This window comes from Aspergillus pseudoviridinutans (genome assembly GCF_018340605.1).
Source record: "Aspergillus pseudoviridinutans IFM 55266 DNA, scaffold_1, whole genome shotgun sequence".
NCBI lineage: Eukaryota > Fungi > Ascomycota > Eurotiomycetes > Eurotiales > Aspergillaceae > Aspergillus > Aspergillus pseudoviridinutans.
Genome location: NW_025091281.1, coordinates 4,217,156 through 4,232,012, shown reverse-complemented (window position 1 = coordinate 4,232,012; position 14,857 = coordinate 4,217,156). Strand labels below are relative to the sequence as shown.

Below are 14,857 nucleotides of genomic sequence, written 5' to 3'. Positions count from 1 at the left end.
CTGGGTCTAGTGAGAAAGGAGCTCTGGCTGAAACCTCAGGGCCATTCGCTACGGAGCTAGTCGATTTAATGGTTTATCGCCCAGTGCAATAGGGCCATCTATAGCGACAGATACGTGATTGGTAACGCCGAGGACCTCCAGAAAGATGAGTGGCCTGACGGCTCTACATGCTTGAAGGCCCACACATCTGAGTTGAACCTCCCCGATGAGAACCTCAATCTGTTTCCGTGGGGAAAACCAGCACCAGCGGCTAAGCTGATCGACGCTCTTAAGAAACCCCCCACTACGACACCGGTTCGATCTATACCAAACAGGCCCGAAGGCTTCTACTCCTCATCGAAGAATGGTATTTTAAACTAGGAAAACACGAACGTGAAGCTCTCGCCGACAAGGACATGAAAGACTGKAAAATGACTCGTTCCATTCAGAACTCGTTCAAAAAGCTTGTCAATACACTCATGGATTAGCCCTCTGCCTTTTAAGCTCATCATCTTCATCGGACTACAGAGCTGTTCACCTGTTCAAAAATCTCTTACATTCCAGACCTCCGCCCGCACTTATTGGAGAAGACTTCGTCGCAGGATGAGTCCAGAACGAGAACCGGCGCAGGCGTTCGCGGGAGACAGCCCGGTGAGTGATAGCCGGTACCGACATGAAAGCTATCGTTATAGAGAACCACCTGAAAGACCTTGGCCGCTAAAGAGTGCGCTTGACTATTGCACCCTTGCAACTGCCTGTCAGCTTGCTCTTGAGGGCTGTGGGCCTCCAGATTCCAAGACCAGGCGATAGCTACTATTGCCTGGCAGGCAGCCCAGATACAAGGGGTTGGCCGGTTGCTGGAACATCTGGCCAAGCAGGGACTGATTACAGATGTAGTTGACGTGGAAATAGCTGATCAGGGACTGGCGGACCACCAAGAAGACATCGTGGTGCCTCTGGCAGAGAGGTTTCGCGAGGACAACAAGCTGTTATCTATAACGAACCCCCAACCAAAGGCCATGTTGATGTCCACTTCAACGATGCACAGGGCTGGCTGATTGGAATCTTGGCTTATATCTGGCTGATGTACCCAGACAAGTTTGATCTTGATCGCGTGGAGAACGAGATGCTTGCCTTTTTAGCTTAGTTTGTATGTTTCTCGCTCTTCTTTCTGTTGCTAGCCTTATCTGACTCACTCGATTACCAATCCGATGGCAATCTATCGCAACCGCAGGAGTCGATTCTCATAGAACCTCCTCTAAATCTGAACTCATTGTTTCAGGCAATCTGCTGAAAGGAGGGCTCTTTCTTATTGCTCGCCAGGGATATAAGACTTCATCAGGACTGGTATGCCTCTTCTCACTTCGGTGAGTCAGACGACTGGGAAGACGCCCTTCGAGGTCTTATATGGCGTACTCCGAGATCTGTATTCTCACCTCCCTCGGATAACCTCATGGCGGCCGCAGACGATTTTACCACTGAGAGAAACCGAATAAGGAGTGGCAGCCGACGCAATTCAGTACACGCAAAGCCGGATGGCGTTCTATTCTGACAGGAAGCATAAGCCTATGGAGCTGAAGGGCCAGGTCTACGGCCGTCTTACCAGAAAGCCAGGCAATACAGGAAATTCCTTTGATATGCCCATTGCCTGGGTTACGGCGAGATGGTAGGTTGAGAGGACAAAACCTTCATGCACTCAGCATACAACACCATATCATCATAGCTACTAACAGAGAGGCAATAGTGGTTACTGCACAGTGATGGGCAGGCGCAACATATTATGTTAGCAATCGTTAAATGGATAGAAATAACACTTCCTATATAACAAAACGGAGATGCCTTCAGCGATCATGCTACTGGGCTTCTGAAGGACTTTGGGATTGTCTCAGAACTAAACATGCTAATATTTCAGTATGGTTAGCGTAGGCTGTTAATGAAGATGACTATAAGCTACTTATTCACACACAGACATAGGATTCAGGGGGAATGGCATTATTATTCTGCATGTGGCGTTCTTGATCCCAGCCTAGATAGGAAATATGTTATTTATTAGTTTGATGTGGGCTTGCAGAAATACCATGAGAGAGGCTGTGTTCAGAGGACTTCTGTGGGTGTCGACACATATAATGGTATTTACAAACTAAACAACGATTATTGAATTCATATTCTATCTTTCTATTGGTGTCACCGTGTCATGATCATTGATCAACCGGGCATCTCCGACTGATACTGATAAGCCCACTATTTAAGCATCATTTTCCCCGCACTTTTCCCCTCAGCAAATCCCACTTCTTCCACTTTCTCCCTCTTATTCTTTCCAGTAATCTACCCCTACGTCTAAACCATGGAAGGCCTCACCCCCTCTCAACTCACCTTCTTTCGTGAGAACGGCTACCTCGTCATCCCCGACTTCCTCTCCCCAGAGGATATCGCCTCCCTCCTGACCGAGACCAACAGACTCCTCGACGACTTCCCACTAGAATCCCACCCCCTCACCAAATTCACCACCGGCGACGACGAAACCAACAAAAACGACTCCCACGTCGGCGACGACTACTTCCTGAACTCCGGCGACAAGATCCGCTTCTTCTTCGAACCGGACGCCTTCTCCACCCCCGACCCCACAACAGGCAAACCCACCCTCCTCAAACCCAAACAGCAAGCAATCAACAAGATCGGACACGCGCTGCACTCGCTCTCCCCGCCCTTCGAGAAAGTCTCGCTGAGCGAGCGCAATGCCGCCATCGCCAAGTCCCTCGGGTTCGTGGACCCGCGCGTGCTGCAGAGTATGGTGATCTGCAAGCAGCCCGGGATCGGGGGCGCGGTGCCGCCGCATCGAGATTCGGAGTTTCTGTATACGAGGCCGCCGTCGGCGGTGGGGTGGTGGTTTGCGCTGCAGGATGCGGGGCGTGGGAATGCGACGCTGGGGATGTGGAGGGGTTCGCATCGGCAGGGGATCAAGCGGCGGTTTGTGAGGAAGATTAGGGAGGATGGGAAGGTCGTTGGGACGGAGTTTGTGGAGAACGATGGGCCGGAGGTGCCGAGGGGGGCGGAGGGTCAGGGCCAGGACCAGGGCCATGAGGTCAAGGATGAGGATTTGGAGATTCTGGATATCAAGGCTGGGTCATTAGTGCTGATTCATGGGAATGTGCTGCATATGAGCGAGAAGAATACCAGCCCCCGCAGCCGGTTTGCGTATACCTTCCATGTCATTGAGGGTGCGGATGGATGGGACTATGATGAGAGGAACTGGCTGCAGCCTCCGGAGGGCGGGGAGTTTTCCAAGCTGTATCGGTAGAGACGAGCAGGAATTGTATATACCTTATCCTTCTACTTTTGAGGTGGCTTCTTGGACAACTGAGACACTCATCTGCGTCTATTTCCATATTGCGCCCAATGTCTTGCCATATATGGTCCGCACACGACCTTGGCGATGTGACCGTTTCGCTGACATTGCAGTCCAGGTATTTACTATCAAGCCGTATGCGCTGCTCATGTCTGGATATCATGTAGCCCGTGCTATGCTTACCCAGGGCTCAAGAAATACAAGCCAGTAATTCAGGGCTGCCTCTGCGCCACAATCATCGTCTAGCCGCTGATCCTTCTGCAATGTTCCATGCAGGTACGGTAGCAGATTCAATCTTCACTGGCCCACAACCCAGTATATACCCCCGTATTTGGGACTAGTCAGGAATATGCCAACGAAGTCAAGTATACCGGAACCCTATCAATTTACTTGGCTGATGGAATCAAAATACCAAAATGCTATCACAAGCACAGTCAGTGTGCCCGAGTGGTTAAGGGGAGTGATTAGAAATCACTTGGCTTCGGCCGCATAGGTTCGAGTCCTATCGCTGACGTTTCTTTTTTGTTTTTCTCTTTCGTATTCTCTACAGCAGACCCCCGGCCTATCATGCATTAGATAGGGAGTACGGAGTAGTAGGCCCCTTTTGTTTACTTTGCTGAGTATACAGAGTATGGTGTGCTGGTACAAGATGATGTCGAGGCCAAAGTCATGATCATGCCATTGGGAAGACGGTCAATTATTCGACCCATCGTGACCCGATATTAGCGTTAAATGCGAATTCTTTCTGTTTCCACTTAATTACGAAGGTTCTCATGGGAGCATTGGCCTCCTTGATCAGGGGCTTAACTACGTAGATGGATGCAGGATGGCATATTCCCCTAGCCGTCCCTTATCTTATCAGATTTCACCCAATGCGGCACATCTCAGCCGCTCGGTATCTTATCCCCGATCCCATAAACACCCTTGAGAGCTGCCACTCACCTCTTATCTACCCAACGTCAGCTCAACACCAACAGAGGAGCCTAGGTGGAAAATGGACCCCGACGCAAGCGTACCGGTCGACGAGCCATCCGTCTTCAACTACATCCTCTCCTTCCTCCTCGTCGGCGTAGCATGGGGCTTCACAACGCCATTCATCCGACGCGCGGCAGCGGACTTTAACGCACGGCAGGAAGCACTCCAGAAACCACAGTCATCGACGGTACCACAGACACAATCAGCGCAGTCTACGGTGGAAGAGCACAAGCTACAGGATCAAAGCCACCCCGCAACCAGCAGCTCAAAGAATGGAGATCAAAGCGAAGAGCAAGAGGAAGAGGAATCGGAGTCAGGAGAGGAGGACCAGCCTCTCACGTCGAATGCGCGATCAAGAACAGCTGAAGGAAGTAGCACTGATGTCCCGGCGTGGATGAAACCAAAGTCGACATCCTCATGGCTCACGACCAAGATCGTGACGGTCTTCTGGACAGTTGTCAATCTCCTTCGCACGCCGGCGTATTCCATCCCGCTTGTGATCAACCTTACGGGGAGTATTTGGTTCTTTTTGTTAGTTGGGAAGCATGGTTTGTCTTCCGTCTCTCTCTCTCTTCATGAAATTGTTTCCATGCTGATATTATATAGAATTGTCGCTAACCGTCCCATTGGCGAATTCGAGTGCATTCCTCTTCACCGTCATCGGAGAGTGGTATGTTGAGCGCAAGGTCATTGATAAACAGACGTGGTTGGGGATGGCGCTTGTCCTGGGCGGCATTGGGATCTGTGTGCACTCAAAGAACCAGAATTGAATTAGCAGTAATGCAGTATATAAATAAGGGAGTAAATACCATACGTGATCCACTTCGAATATAAAATTGATTGGAGTAAGAATGGCGGGTAAAAAAAAGTAATGCAAAAAAGCAATTGCATCATCCGTGAATCGAACACGGGCCTCGTCGATGGCAACGACGAATTCTACCACTAGACCAATGATGCTTCTTATTAGAATAACTTTCCTATTTTGATTACATTAAGCTTTCTAAAGGACTGGATTTACAGCGAGGATATGAGGATAGAATCGAAGAGACAAATCCTTATCGTCAAAGGCTGGGACAGCATGAGTCATTGTCTAGATGTTATATCTCAAGTAAAATATAAGCATAATGATTTACACATCCCATACTCAACGCAACACCACACATTGTATGATGCCCTGTATGCCCTCCCGAACCAAATGGTATCTACATAATACATGGCAATCATCTTCTAAAGAAGCAGAATCAAGCAAATAAACACCAGGAGCATCATTGACCGCTCCATATCATAAGACATGTCTTCGTCATCCAAGGTACCATACTGAGCCCGCAGTGGTATCGTGGCCAAACGTCAGTATAGAGCCGGGTGCATACATCACATGGGAAGGAAAGGCTGGAGAAAGTAACATCAAACGCCTCGGAACTGTACAAATGGTTAGCGTTCGAAAGCCAAATTAAAAAGGTCGAATATCCTTGAACATACCATACGAACGACTAAGAACCACATCGCCCCCATGAATTTGAATATCGAGAGACCAGCCACACTCCAGAGCACGACAGCCATGTAGATCGTGGCCCTGTTATCATCTGTCGTACTTGTGTCGGTGCTGAATCGCTCCAGGCCAGCTGCGCTCAGCACAACGGCGCCCAGCGCAAAGTTGCAAAACACCCAAGCGAGCACGACCGCGCTTCGGAACCCCTTGTAATAGTCGGCCTGACGTTCCTCTTCCGAAATGACCTTGGTCTCCTTGGGCGGTTTCTGTGCAAATTTGGCCAATTCTGCCTCGTACTGCGCGTTAAGGTCTCCGTCGTCCTGGGGAATATCAACATCAACTTTCCCGCCGGGTTTCGTGTTGGCTGAAGGCAGTTTTTCGGCCTTGTCATCACCCTTGGTACCCCATGTGATGTCGTGAGTGTTGCAGAAGGCGTAGATATTGAGTACGTTAATGTACGTTGGCGTAAGCAGCATGTATTGGATAAACTGATACAGGTCAGATTCATATATAGCCAAGGTTCGGAGGAGAACTTACGGAGGTGAACATGTGCCAGGGGTCGAAGAAGATGAGTGAAGCCAGAAGCCACATGACATAAGTCGAACCCAAGGAGACAAAGATCGAGAAAAACTGGCTGTTGCTGAACAAGTCCCCAACGGTAAATGAATTCTGGGAGACTTCCTTCTGAATAGATTTAACGGTCACAAAGATTGCTGCAAAGGTCAGGTAGATCATGATGCCAATCCAGAAGTAGACCATGGTCATGTAGAACTTGTTTGAGCCGCCGGGACGGTTGCCGAGGGCCAGAACGAAGCAGGTTACCAAGGTCGCAAGATAGAGCCACTCGAAGACAACACCCAGGACTTTACCTGTTGTCCCGAGAAGATCAGCGTCACCAAGGTAGGTGGTGAGAATATGAAAGACCAAGAAGAAGTTGCCCTGCAATTCACGTTAGCATTGGCTCATTCTGCCAAGAAGAAGACGGCACATACAATGTTGAACCATGCAAAGATCATGTTGATAGTCTGGTAGATGAACTCAATCAACAACATGAACTTGCGCATGAAGCTGTGGTCGCTTCGCCAGATCTGGTAGAAATGGGCGATGGCATAAACGGCAGCAAAGAAACTTCCGTTCAGCCATCGGCGCCGTTGTAAAATGAATTCCGCCATTCGATCAGGCACATCGGTCTCTCCGGTCGATGACTTGACATATTGCAGGAGCCAGCGGCAGTTGCGTTTTGTCACAATCTCAAAACACAGAATTCGATCCTCGGCCAAGTACATATTGGCTGTGAAGATACCGGCATTGGCGCCATGCATCTTTTCACCTAGGAAGTAGCGCTCCAGTGGACCTTGGCCGTTCTTGTCGTTCTGTAACGCGACGTACCTGTACGCAGAAAAAGCACCAGGCAGAACCGAAATGAAACCAAATGCTGATTCCAGAGGCTTATCCAGAATGTTGCTGAGCTTGTATTCGAAGTTCTGCCCGGCCACCAACGGGTTGAGCAATTTCTTGCCATGCGACAGCATGACTTTAATCTCGCCACAAGCTCCTCCGCACATGGGCTCGACGTCAAAAGCCTTCCATAGCTGATAGATAGAGTCCCGTCCAGGCTTCGTTCCTGCGTCCAGAAGCACACAGATATTGGGGTCCAATACGCGGCCAAAGGCCTGGAAGAACCAACGATGCGAATTGATCTTCTTCTGGTTCTTTTCCTTCAAGCAGAAAATCATCTGGACTGGGCAGGCAGAGCGCCCTTTCAAGTGTACCTGAGTTCCTTTGAGCTCGAGACCGACCTGGGTAGTATACTCGTAGATATGTGCTGTCACGTCCTTGCCGTTCACCTGCTGCTTCGCGATACCATCCTGGTACACACCGAGACCGGCCAGCACAGCCCGTGTCCGGGGATTGATCTTGGCACGACCATCGCTGATGACGCAAACGACAATCTTTTTCCATGCGTCCTTGCCCCAGGTTTTACTTTGCGTCCGGTTGCACATGTACTCGATGTTCTTGAACACGCCGATCAATGTTCGAGCGAAAAGGAAGTCGTCCTCGTTGTACATGGTAATGACGATGAAGAGCTCGGTGTGTCGAGGCTTCGCGAACAGTTTCTGGCGCAGTGTAAATCGCTCCTCGTAAAAATCAGCGGGATCGCAAGTTGCCGCCGAGTAGCGCATATGAGTGAACTCGTCACGACCAGGGGGTTCCGCATGAGGAACTTGACTGAGCAGCTTCGGCGCAATGGGACAGTCCAGGACCAGGTTACCGTGGAAGAGTTGTACTTCCTTGACCGTCTTCCAGCGTCGTATTGGCGCCGGACTCGGAGTGGGCTCAGCCGCAGGATCGTCATGGTACTCATCACTGTACGGGTCCGGACCGAACGGATTATCAGGTTGTAAAATGGGCACTCGGTCATCTTGGTAAGGCTGTGGTTGCTCGTGATACTGCCCTATATCATAATCATCTTGCGGCGTGACTGTTGGCTCGTAAGGATGGGTGTAGTATGCGTCGTGATGAGCTTCCGGGTTCACAGCATATTCGTAGCCGGGATATTGCTCAGGATGACGTTGCTCGTAGGCTTCATTATGACCGTAGGAGTTGGGAATTCGTTCTACCGAGTACTAGTATCTTGTGTCAATCTCAACAGTCACAGTCGCTCCGACTGGAATGGTGTTCTCACAGTTGGCTGCTCCGCTAGACGGTCGCTGGAAGGCATCTGCAAATGGTCATGCACGTATGGATTATCCGACAGCTGGTAAGCGGTCAAAGGCTGGCCTGGCGACGCCGTTCGATCGTCCAAATGATGAGGGTTCATGCTGGGAGAGCGATTGCCATCCTCGCCGTGGTGGTCTACAGAGCTCGGATGTCAGTTGGAATGGCGGATAAGTAGTGTTAAAACACAATATGAAATGGCAGGCAGAAGCAATTGCAGAATGATCGCCAGACAGCTTGCGCAAGTGCCAATGGAGGCTAATCTCGAAAAAGTCGCTTTATCGGGGGCTATGTTTCAGAAAGAGAGTGGATGCGGAGATGCGACGGATCCCGCAGCCCTGCAATAACAACACTGTAACACAGACCAAAAACAAATTATGAACTAACCTAAGCGATTATAGGACATTGTGAGGGTAGGATCTCCGGATACTGATCGTTTGAATGAGCTACCCCTTTGTATTCCTGGCAAGGGGGGTCTGATTGGGAATGCGCCAAGAGCGTGGGTGGAATGAGGTCAAGCGCCCAGTCACTCGATAATTTGTCGTTGCTTGCGGGGAATTTGGCGACTTCCAAGACAGATGGCAGGGAAGGAAATGAAGAGATCGAGAATGTTGAGCGAATAAAGGTGCTTTTTCATCTGTCAACTGCTGCCTGTTGAGCGCAAACCCTGCGACGCCACTAGTGGTGGCTGTAAAGGACGGGGGACTTGGGAGGACAAGGAGAAGCAAAAGTTGTAAGCTGAGAATGAAGGAAACGAGGCTTTGCTTGGTAGGGCTTTTTCCGCGTTGACCAAGGAACCAGAAGAAACGGACGATCACTTTTTGGGTGTTAAAATCTGCGAGAATAATACCTTGATGACGACGAGTAGAAAAGGTGCACTGTTTACTACTTGAGACTAGACTAGACTACGGAGTGCGCCCCGCAAAGTGACGCAGCTATCTGATATGCTTATCCTTCGTCTATAGTAGAAGGCTTCTATAAGTCCCTGCTTAAAGAGAAATCTGCACATCTGCACGATGTATGAGCAGCAGAACATTGATTTGCTTGTATCTCCCTCACCTTGATCCAACCATCAAAATCGACTTCGATTCATCAATCAAGCCGTGGGTATCGTTACCTTGGCCCATGGGCTATGGTGGAGAGACTGGTAGTAATCCTTGGTCACTGGGCCAACGGGAAACCGGTGTGCCTGTCACTGCCACACTGCCACACCCCCAGTGTGCCCGCCTATGGCTCAGGCCTCTAAAAATAAACGCGTGCCACACTAGCACTTTATCACTAGTTGCTTCGAAAAAATTGGTCTCATTCTTTATGGTCGTAAAGTTGGTAACAGTAATGATTGTTTGAATAAACGTCACGGACACTTGGATTTCGGGAAAAGTCCCTATTATTTGTCTGAACATAACCATGAATTAGCAGGAATATATAGCCGTTTAGTATATTGTAAAGCCCTCGTGCGAGTTTTCTTGAACGACAATTGCAGATATTTTTTCGATCCCAGTGGCTTAGACATCAGTACTTTCATTATAGAAAAGATCTGTATTGTAGTTCCGTAACAACCAACATTTCGTCATACTATGGCATACTCTGTTCGACGAACTGGTGGATGTTTGATAAGATTGCCCTGTGGCTGAAGGCGGTGCAAAGCGGCAGAATTCTTATCACTGTGGCGGGGTCTGCAACATTTTAATTGGAGACGCATAGGAGGTACTCCGTACATGCTCCTGTCACAGTCCTTGCTCAATCACCCAGGAACTTCTCAGCAGATAACGATAGCAATGACCGCCTCCAAGTCCCATTCACCCGGAGACAAAGCCAATGTCCTCTTTGTCTGCCTGGGGAATATCTGTAAGCACTAAACCTCCGCCCCTCACCTAACTCCAATCTAATATCCCCCTCACCAGGCCGCTCCACCATGGCAGAAGGTGTCTTCCGCAACATGGCGAGCACCCATCCATTGATCAATGAGATCGATTCCGCAGGCACAGGAGCCTACCATACCCTCGAGCCCCCCGATTCGCGCACCATGTCCACTCTCCGCCGCCACGGTATCACAGACTACGACCACGCGGCGCGGAAGATCACCAAGGATGACTTTTTGAACTTTGACTATCTCCTCGCGATGGATAAATACAATCTGCGGGATCTGCTGGATGTGCGCGAATCGGTTGTTGCTTCGTTGCGGAAGTCCGGAGGCGCCAAAGGTACCCGGGCGGCGAGCGGAGACGCCGGCGCGAAGGTTGCGGAGGTGAGGTTGTTTGGTGATTTTGGGCCGGGCGGTGTTCTCCATGACCGAGTTGGTGGTGGTGAGGTCGTGCAGGATCCTTACTATGGCGGTGTTAATGGGTTCGAGGAGGTTTATCAACAGGTTGTGCGATTTTCCAAGTCGTTTTTAGAGTATTTGGAGAAGAAGCAGGGCTCTGAGGTTGAGGAGTGATTCCTGGTCTTTTGAGCATGGCATACTGCGTTCTTGCATGTTGAGTGATACCCGATAACTTATAGATATGATCGATCAATACATGACTTAGAGGAATTTGGAGTCTTAAAATCAAACCTGCCGCACCGAGCCTTCATGAAGGTATCCATCTTTGCGGATAGTATAGTACATTTTGCAACCTTATCGCACAATTGGCCGAATGAGACGGACCGCAACCAACAATGGCCATAAAGTGGCTAGCCCTCTGTTCATACCCTTTCACTGATCTTGATAGCTGCTCTACAGCCCAGGCGGATCACATTGACCAACGGATCATAAGGCTGCGCCTCTTTGGCATCGTTCTCAACGGCATGATCCAAATGCTCTAGCTCCTCATCACGAATTTGTCGGAATGTTGCCAGCATCTCCTTTAGCTCATCATCAAGCTCCTCTCCCCGGCTCTTGGCGTCTGCCTCCCATGATAAAATCTCCCGCACTTGGTCGTTGTAATGAGACCCAATCTCCGTCTCCACTGCCTCCGTACAAGCCATGGCCGCCTCCCGGCCCATAACTCCCGTCGACCATCCCAGGAATGTGGCTGCTACTTCCCAAATCGGATACATGGCCGTCGGGCGAACCCGGTGCTTTGCAATAAGTTTGTTGAATGTCGAGAAGTGTCCGGCTTCTTGGTCATACATGTGCTTCATAAGAGGTCGGAGGTTGGGATGCGAGCGCACGACCTGTGGTGTTTGCGCCGTATAGATGAGCGTTGCGGCAAGTTCGCCGGCTTGGTTGACTCGGAGTGCGCTGTCCAGGTACTCCCTTTGTTTCTTGCTCAGAATGTATGTGGGCTTCGAGGATCCAGCGGCCGGATTCTGAGAGGACTGTTGTGCACCATCCGAAGGATTAGATGCCGCTGTAGAGCTGTGCCGGGGTCGACTCTGGCGCAAAATCGACGGAGCGAGAAAGTCGAGCATCAACGGGGAATTTGACCGAGGGGATCGGCTGAGAACGCATCTTCGAAAGGAAGATAATGAATTCATTCTGTGTATGGTTTAATAAAATCAAAAGATACTTGAGTAATAGCGTTAAGAGACAATCGAATGGACAAATTCATCAACGACTGTAAACATGAGACACTTATACACCGGATATCCCGAGGTGGTCCAACATGGCCGCAGACGCGCGCTTGCGGCCTTCTTGGCAAGGCATCAATCTCGGGGCCCCTGGGCCCGGAACGTCATGGACGAACMAAATCGTGCGGATGCCGCCGTGCACTTTGTCCGATCGCTTCTCTTCACCTCAAGGCCATCCGTCGTCTTCGTTATTCACTAATAATCCGCCACCCACCTCCATCCTCGCGACCTGCTTGGGCTTTCTTTTCTGTCGCGAGATTGTTATATACAGCTGGCTCCGCCCTAGCCAACTATTTGATTAATTTATATATCGGTGCCCGTGTTCAAATCTTTAGGGCCCAGTCGTTGAGGTCTTCGCTGTGAATTGCGACGGTGAAATAGGGGGCTGTCGCGTACTCGAATCGGCTCTTCCCTGTTTGCGCTCGCCAGCCATTCTATTTTGAGTCAAACGCCACCTGGTTTTCAGTGAAGTTTTGCACGATATTCACTATGGCGGACGATCTGGATGCCGAGCTGCTCGCTCTAGCGGGCGACTCCTCTGACGAGGAGTCATCACCTCCCCCCAAGCAGAATTCTGAATCTCCTGCTCCTTCAGCCTCTCCATCATCAACCATGGCGCGAAAAGGGACGGCGAGGCCGATTAAAAGGAGCAAGAAGTCGCGGAATGATGACGAGGGTGATGAGGAGGATGGCGAAGTGTAGGTTTGCCGTTGTCTTCGTGTTCATTTTCACCTCAGTTTGTCCTTTGCGTGAGGTGGCTGGGAACTGACAACACTGGCCCCACCAGGTCTGACGCTGGATCTCGCCATTCACTCGAGTCCGCCAGCATGTCCGAATCTGACGCCGCCTCCGATTCTGAGGGTGCAAGTGAGGACGCCGAAGACGATCGCCCTATCTTTCCTTACGATAAACTTTACTACTCCGCTAAAGACAAAGAGGAAATTATGGCGTTGCCGGAAATCCAGCGGGAACAGATTCTCTCTGAACGAGCGCAAGAGGTCGACCGACGCAACCAGGACCTGGCTCTCCGCCGTCTCTTAGCGTCTCGCGAACGTGATGAGGCTCGGCGGGTGAAAAAGTCCAAGCGAAAGGCAAGCGTGGCGGATCTGGAAGAAGGCCAGCGCAAGAGCTCGCGGCAGAAGACCACACTTGGTGGGCGCAAAGTTGGCGAGGCTTCTGAGGCCATTGAGGCATACAAGCGTCAGCGTGAGAAGAAGGGCAAGCGCGATGAGCTTCGTCGTCGTGATATGGCTGCTGGCGAAGCAGCTCCAGCAAAGGACGAAGCGCCCTCGGACAAGGATGCTGAAGGGGAAAGCGAAGTCGAGTGGGATAATCGCGAGCGCTCCCCATCTCTCCCCAAGGATGACCCGCCTGCGGACCTTCGTGACATTCAACGCGCTCGCGTGGGACGGACCAATTTCGCACAAGTTTGCTTCTATCCTGGCTTCGACGAAGCCATTTCCGGATGCTATGCTCGAGTAAATATCGGACCGAACAGAGATACTGGTATCAACGAATATCGTCTATGTTTGATCAAGAGTAAGTGACCGAGTTATCTCGATTCTAGCTGCACCTCGAGACTCGCCGTACTGACTCATTTCAGGATTCACAGAGGGACGACCTTACGCCATGGAAAGCCCGAACGGTCGGTCGTTTGTGACAAACCAGTACGCGGTTTTGGCGCATGGGAAAGCAGAGCGCGAATTCCCTTTCATAGCTTGCTCTGATTCACCCTTTACCGAGGTAACTTCTATTTCCCTGATTCTGAAGCCCTCGTTATTATACTAACGCCTTTCAGGCGGAATTCAGTCGCTACCGCCAGACCATGGCAGTTGAAGATTGCAAGATGGCCACCAAATCGATGGTTGCTAAAAAAGTGGCAGACATTAACCGTTTAATCAACCACCAGTTTACCAAGGAAGAGCTGAACGAGAAGTTGCGCAAACAAGGCTCACTGGATAACAAGATGCGCACCTTTAAGCGCCTTGAAACCGAGAAGCAATTGAAGTTGGCTAGAGCTGCTGGTGATGATGAGGAGGTGTCGCGATTGGAGAAGGAGCTGGCGGAGCTGACGGGACCAAAGCTTGCTTTCAGCACCCAACCATCAAAACCTCGCTCGGAGAAGTCGGATTATGAGCGCCTCGCCGAATTGAACCTGCGCAATCAGAAACTGAACACCGAAAGTGTGCGTCGTGCCCAGCTCGAGGAGAGAAAGGCGAGTCGGAAAGCCGCTGCAGCAGTCGCTCGTGGTGAAGCTCAAGCCAACCCATTCATGCGTGTTCGAACCCTTGCCAAGACCCATTACGATGCCAATGGGAATAGCCTGATACCAGACTCAATTTCCAGCCGTGGCGGGACTCCTGGTACAGGATCTGACACGCCGTCCAAAGCCAGTACGCCTAAGCCTGCCGGCTCTACACAGAAGAAGCAGTCGAAGGGTGGGATTGCCTCGATCCGTCACCGCAATATGGACGACGAGAATATTGCGGCCCTGGATTTAGAGTTGGATATTGAAATCTGAAGTGACCACATCTATCGTCGGTGCAATGATTTTCATTGCCGGAAGAGCATGATGAGCGAACAGGTTAAGGCTTGGCTATATCTCTGAGGATAGCTTATGAAAAGGAAATTGAACCGGACATGACTTTTTGATTGAACATAGGCAGGTGTTACATTAGATCAGCGTCGGTTTCTGTATTTTTGTCACTACGGGCGGGCTTTAAACATTGGCGTCATACCACACCTAGAATGGGAATTTGTATTTATTACCAAGAAACCATTGAACATTACAGATGATC

General features: G+C 50.4%; 6 protein-coding genes and 2 non-coding genes across 8 annotated transcripts; 5 read left to right on the top strand and 3 right to left on the bottom strand.

The window, feature by feature from the left end:
• Positions 1–2,323: 2,323 nt before the first annotated feature.
• Positions 2,324–3,277, top strand: Asppvi_001459 (phytanoyl-CoA dioxygenase family protein; the record flags this gene model as incomplete). Its single annotated transcript, XM_043297754.1, has 1 exon — positions 2,324–3,277. One exon carries the CDS (start codon positions 2,324–2,326, stop codon positions 3,275–3,277), a length of 954 nt encoding a protein of 317 aa, XP_043153689.1.
• Positions 3,278–3,758: 481 nt separating this feature from the next.
• Positions 3,759–3,839, top strand: Asppvi_001458. Its single transcript has one exon. It is a non-coding gene; the product is annotated as a tRNA-Ser (tRNA).
• Positions 3,840–4,319: 480 nt separating this feature from the next.
• Positions 4,320–5,070, top strand: Asppvi_001457 (uncharacterized protein; the record flags this gene model as incomplete). Its single annotated transcript, XM_043297753.1, has 2 exons — positions 4,320–4,848; positions 4,907–5,070. 2 exons carry the CDS (start codon positions 4,320–4,322, stop codon positions 5,068–5,070), a joined length of 693 nt encoding a protein of 230 aa, XP_043153688.1.
• A 116-nt stretch (positions 5,071–5,186) lies between these two features.
• On the bottom strand, positions 5,187–5,257 carry Asppvi_001456. The gene has a single exon. It is a non-coding gene; the product is annotated as a tRNA-Gly (tRNA).
• Positions 5,258–5,704: 447 nt separating this feature from the next.
• On the bottom strand, positions 5,705–8,913 carry chsA (chitin synthase I; the record flags this gene model as incomplete). Its single annotated transcript, XM_043297752.1, has 6 exons — positions 5,705–5,719; positions 5,780–6,277; positions 6,327–6,728; positions 6,782–8,416; positions 8,476–8,645; positions 8,895–8,913. 6 exons carry the CDS (start codon positions 8,911–8,913, stop codon positions 5,705–5,707), a joined length of 2,739 nt encoding a protein of 912 aa, XP_043153687.1.
• Positions 8,914–10,285: 1,372 nt separating this feature from the next.
• On the top strand, positions 10,286–10,944 carry ltpA (tyrosine protein phosphatase LTP1; the record flags this gene model as incomplete). The annotated part of the gene is made up of 2 exons (XM_043297751.1): positions 10,286–10,355; positions 10,412–10,944. 2 exons carry the CDS (start codon positions 10,286–10,288, stop codon positions 10,942–10,944), a joined length of 603 nt encoding a protein of 200 aa, XP_043153686.1.
• Positions 10,945–11,192: 248 nt separating this feature from the next.
• On the bottom strand, positions 11,193–11,900 carry Asppvi_001453 (demethoxyubiquinone hydroxylase family protein; the record flags this gene model as incomplete). The annotated part of the gene is made up of 1 exon (XM_043297750.1): positions 11,193–11,900. The coding sequence occupies one exon, from the start codon at positions 11,898–11,900 to the stop codon at positions 11,193–11,195; it is 708 nt and encodes a 235-aa protein (XP_043153685.1).
• Positions 11,901–12,548: 648 nt separating this feature from the next.
• Asppvi_001452 (RNA polymerase-associated protein) lies at positions 12,549–14,580 on the top strand (the record flags this gene model as incomplete). The annotated part of the gene is made up of 4 exons (XM_043297749.1): positions 12,549–12,757; positions 12,847–13,598; positions 13,663–13,802; positions 13,858–14,580. 4 exons carry the CDS (start codon positions 12,549–12,551, stop codon positions 14,578–14,580), a joined length of 1,824 nt encoding a protein of 607 aa, XP_043153684.1.
• Positions 14,581–14,857: the final 277 nt, after the last annotated feature.